Source organism: Dipteris shenzhenensis, chromosome 18, assembly GCF_047967505.1.
Source record: "Dipteris shenzhenensis isolate YYH24624 ecotype China chromosome 18, Dip_SZ_1.0, whole genome shotgun sequence".
In the NCBI taxonomy this organism is placed as follows: domain Eukaryota; kingdom Viridiplantae; phylum Streptophyta; class Polypodiopsida; order Gleicheniales; family Dipteridaceae; genus Dipteris; species Dipteris shenzhenensis.
Genome location: NC_141613.1, coordinates 32,182,671 through 32,185,425, shown reverse-complemented (window position 1 = coordinate 32,185,425; position 2,755 = coordinate 32,182,671). Strand labels below are relative to the sequence as shown.

The following is a 2,755-nucleotide window of genomic DNA, read 5'->3' as shown; positions in this document are numbered from 1 at the left end:
GTTAGGAGTGGAACGAAAAGCAATGGAGAGAGCATACGAGGGTCTATAGCCCATGGTGGCGAATCTAATGGAGGTAACTGAAGGAAGAATTTTTTATAAATTTTGGAGGGAGGACATGCATTCCATATTTCAGATCTATTGCCCCCCCTAAGACGTAAACCAAATAGCACAAGCTATTAAGGCAGAATGAGGTAGGACCCTCAAGGTAGGGGGAAGTCACTACTTGCAAACCCTATATATCACATGCGTTCAAGAGTATTATTAAAATCCCATATCTATAAATCATAAGGCTTTAAAATGAGCCCTTTTTCTATACAAACTTATGATTTTTTTCAATATCCTAATTAAAAAGCTGCTTTTGTAAGTATCTTTCAATAAAAATTTGTGCATTTTTGCTATTAAAAAGACCCCTTTTGTTATAACCCACATGCGATATTTACATATGATGAGTGACCCTCCAAAATTGATAGAGAATGCACTAGTGGCATGCATTCCCCCAACCTAGAATTGGAAAGGGGTTTGCAAGCCTGCCGACCAGCCTACAATCACCACATTTGTGGATGCTGGGCTCGAGCGTCAATGCTAGTCCAGCATCCTCACCAAGCCTTGGTCTCGCATGGGGCTGCAATACTATCCTGCTAGTGGTGATGATCCTGGAACACGATCCTACTAGTGCTAGTGGTGCTCACCGGGCTGGTGAGCACCGGTGCTAGCGTAGGGGGGACTTGCTCTTAGGAGGGGTGGAAATAAGACGACGCTTGTGAGGAAGGGGGGTTAATAGGGGTCGTGTCTTCTCAAAAGAAGCGAAACGCTTCACAAAAAGTCTTCATGCATGTTGCCACCAACGGAAGTTTGGCCACGACGGAAATGTGTTCCAATGCTCTCCGATTGGATTCCCGTATGAAAAAGTATCAGGTCTTGACTGGATACATCAAATGGGAACACGACGTTATGCTCCGCCGCCATCAGCTCCGAATTAAGAACATGAAGCCCGCCATCGATAACAAGAGCCCCGACCGTGGACCTTTCGTCACCTTGAACACCAAGAAAATGCGCCTGCAAGAGGGTAACGATTCGCGGAATCCTCACGTTCGTCTTATGTTTCCCCGGCAGCCAATCTCAGAAGCAGCATGTTTCCTCCCTGCTCCTGCAAGTTTGCGACCCTTCCTTGCCTCTTTGTAGCTACCGCGTTGTCTTTGAGATCCATATTTCTTGCGTCTCACCATTTTGTGGGCTAGCTGCTGGTTTCCTTTACGTTCGTGGTCGCCAAAAAGCTCGATCGTAGCTCTGTTACATCTCGTCAACTTTTGGAATCCGGTGTGAGCAGATAGGGTAAACAAGATAGAGAAGAAGAATCGCGTGATTTTGAAGAGGCTGCGAGCTATCCACGAAGTTAAAATGCCGGACTTTTGTCATTGGAAGAGAAGGGCTCGCATAAGGGGTGAAGCATTCAGGTGAGTGTTCTTCCAGATGGGTAGATTGTGGACGTCTGTAGCTGTTCCTTCTATTCCTTGGCCAGCTGCTGAATGCATAAATAACTGTTCACACAAGTAAAGGCGCCATCTCTGTTCAAATCCATGCTCGCCATACCACCCAAATACAACGTTCCGAAATGAGTTTGAACGCTAACCCTGTTATCATGTTCGTCGTGAAAAGGCTGAAGCCACCATCTGGTGGTGAAGATTTTAAATATGATTGGCAAGCCTTGAGAGGCTCTACGGAGAGGCGCAGCCTTCGCAAACAGGAGGTGATGCTCCGCAGGTTGATCACGTCGAAAAACGTTACGGCGGAGGAGGCGAAAAAGCTGAAGAGGTATCTTCCAAAGCCACAAGAAGTGCCGATCGATCTCCTGGATTACAACAAGAAGAACGCAAACTCGACGAATGGAATTTCGGACAGGGAGACTGTTAGATATCAGGAGGACGAGGAACCTGAATGCATTTTGACCAAGTTAGCTGCAATCCGATTACACATGCACTATGGAGATTATGTCCCAGGATCAGATTCTCCATACCTTGATAATCATACAAAGCACAAGAAATTGTTGTAGAGCAAGTGATATTATGAGCCATAACAATTAGCTCATCTTTACAACTTATGTTTCCAAAGCAAAACCACATATAATGGGAATGTCGAGCAAGTAAATCAACACAAGACATCATACCTTTGGCATATAGACAAAACAGCTAGCTATATTCAAAATGTCCATGAAGGTGCCTCAATGCTCATACATACATTAGGAAGGATTTTTAAAATATCCTTAAAACTTTGGGCTATGATATTTAACGTTAGGGTAACTACGTTTCCATTGAAAGTGCATTGATCAAATATACTAGATATAAAGGCCTTTTCTTATAAGAGAGTCATAGCTTCACCTCAAGCCCTAGTTTCCTCATTTCTTAGAGTTTAATTGCTCACATTGTGTAGGAACTATCCTCCAAATGTCTCACATTTTGTCACATCTTAATGTATGCCTTATAAATGCCCCCACGATTTTCAATTGCATTTTATGGCTTGGTTGTAAGTTGGACTTCATAAGCATATAGCTACATTTGGATCAATGGAGAAGAGTTATAATCAAAGAAATCATAAGTACTAATTCATGACAACATATGACGCTTCAATGGCAGGAGACCCTCACAACAAGACAAAGCACCCATAGACGCGCACACAAAGGTGTTTACTGAACTAAATAAAAAACTTACGGGCGCGTCTATTTGCGTGTCTATTTTCACGTCTGAAGACCCGCGTCTAA

At 43.6% G+C, this 2,755-nt stretch overlaps 1 protein-coding gene across 1 annotated transcript; it reads left to right on the top strand.

Annotated features, from left to right (window-relative positions):
* Positions 1–867: 867 nt before the first annotated feature.
* On the top strand, positions 868–2,050 carry LOC147891118 (uncharacterized). Its single transcript, XM_087389223.1, has 3 exons — positions 868–1,066; positions 1,328–1,454; positions 1,657–2,050. Exons 1-3 carry the CDS (start codon positions 868–870, stop codon positions 2,048–2,050), a joined length of 720 nt encoding a protein of 239 aa, XP_087245349.1.
* The last annotated feature ends 705 nt before the right edge of the window (positions 2,051–2,755 follow it).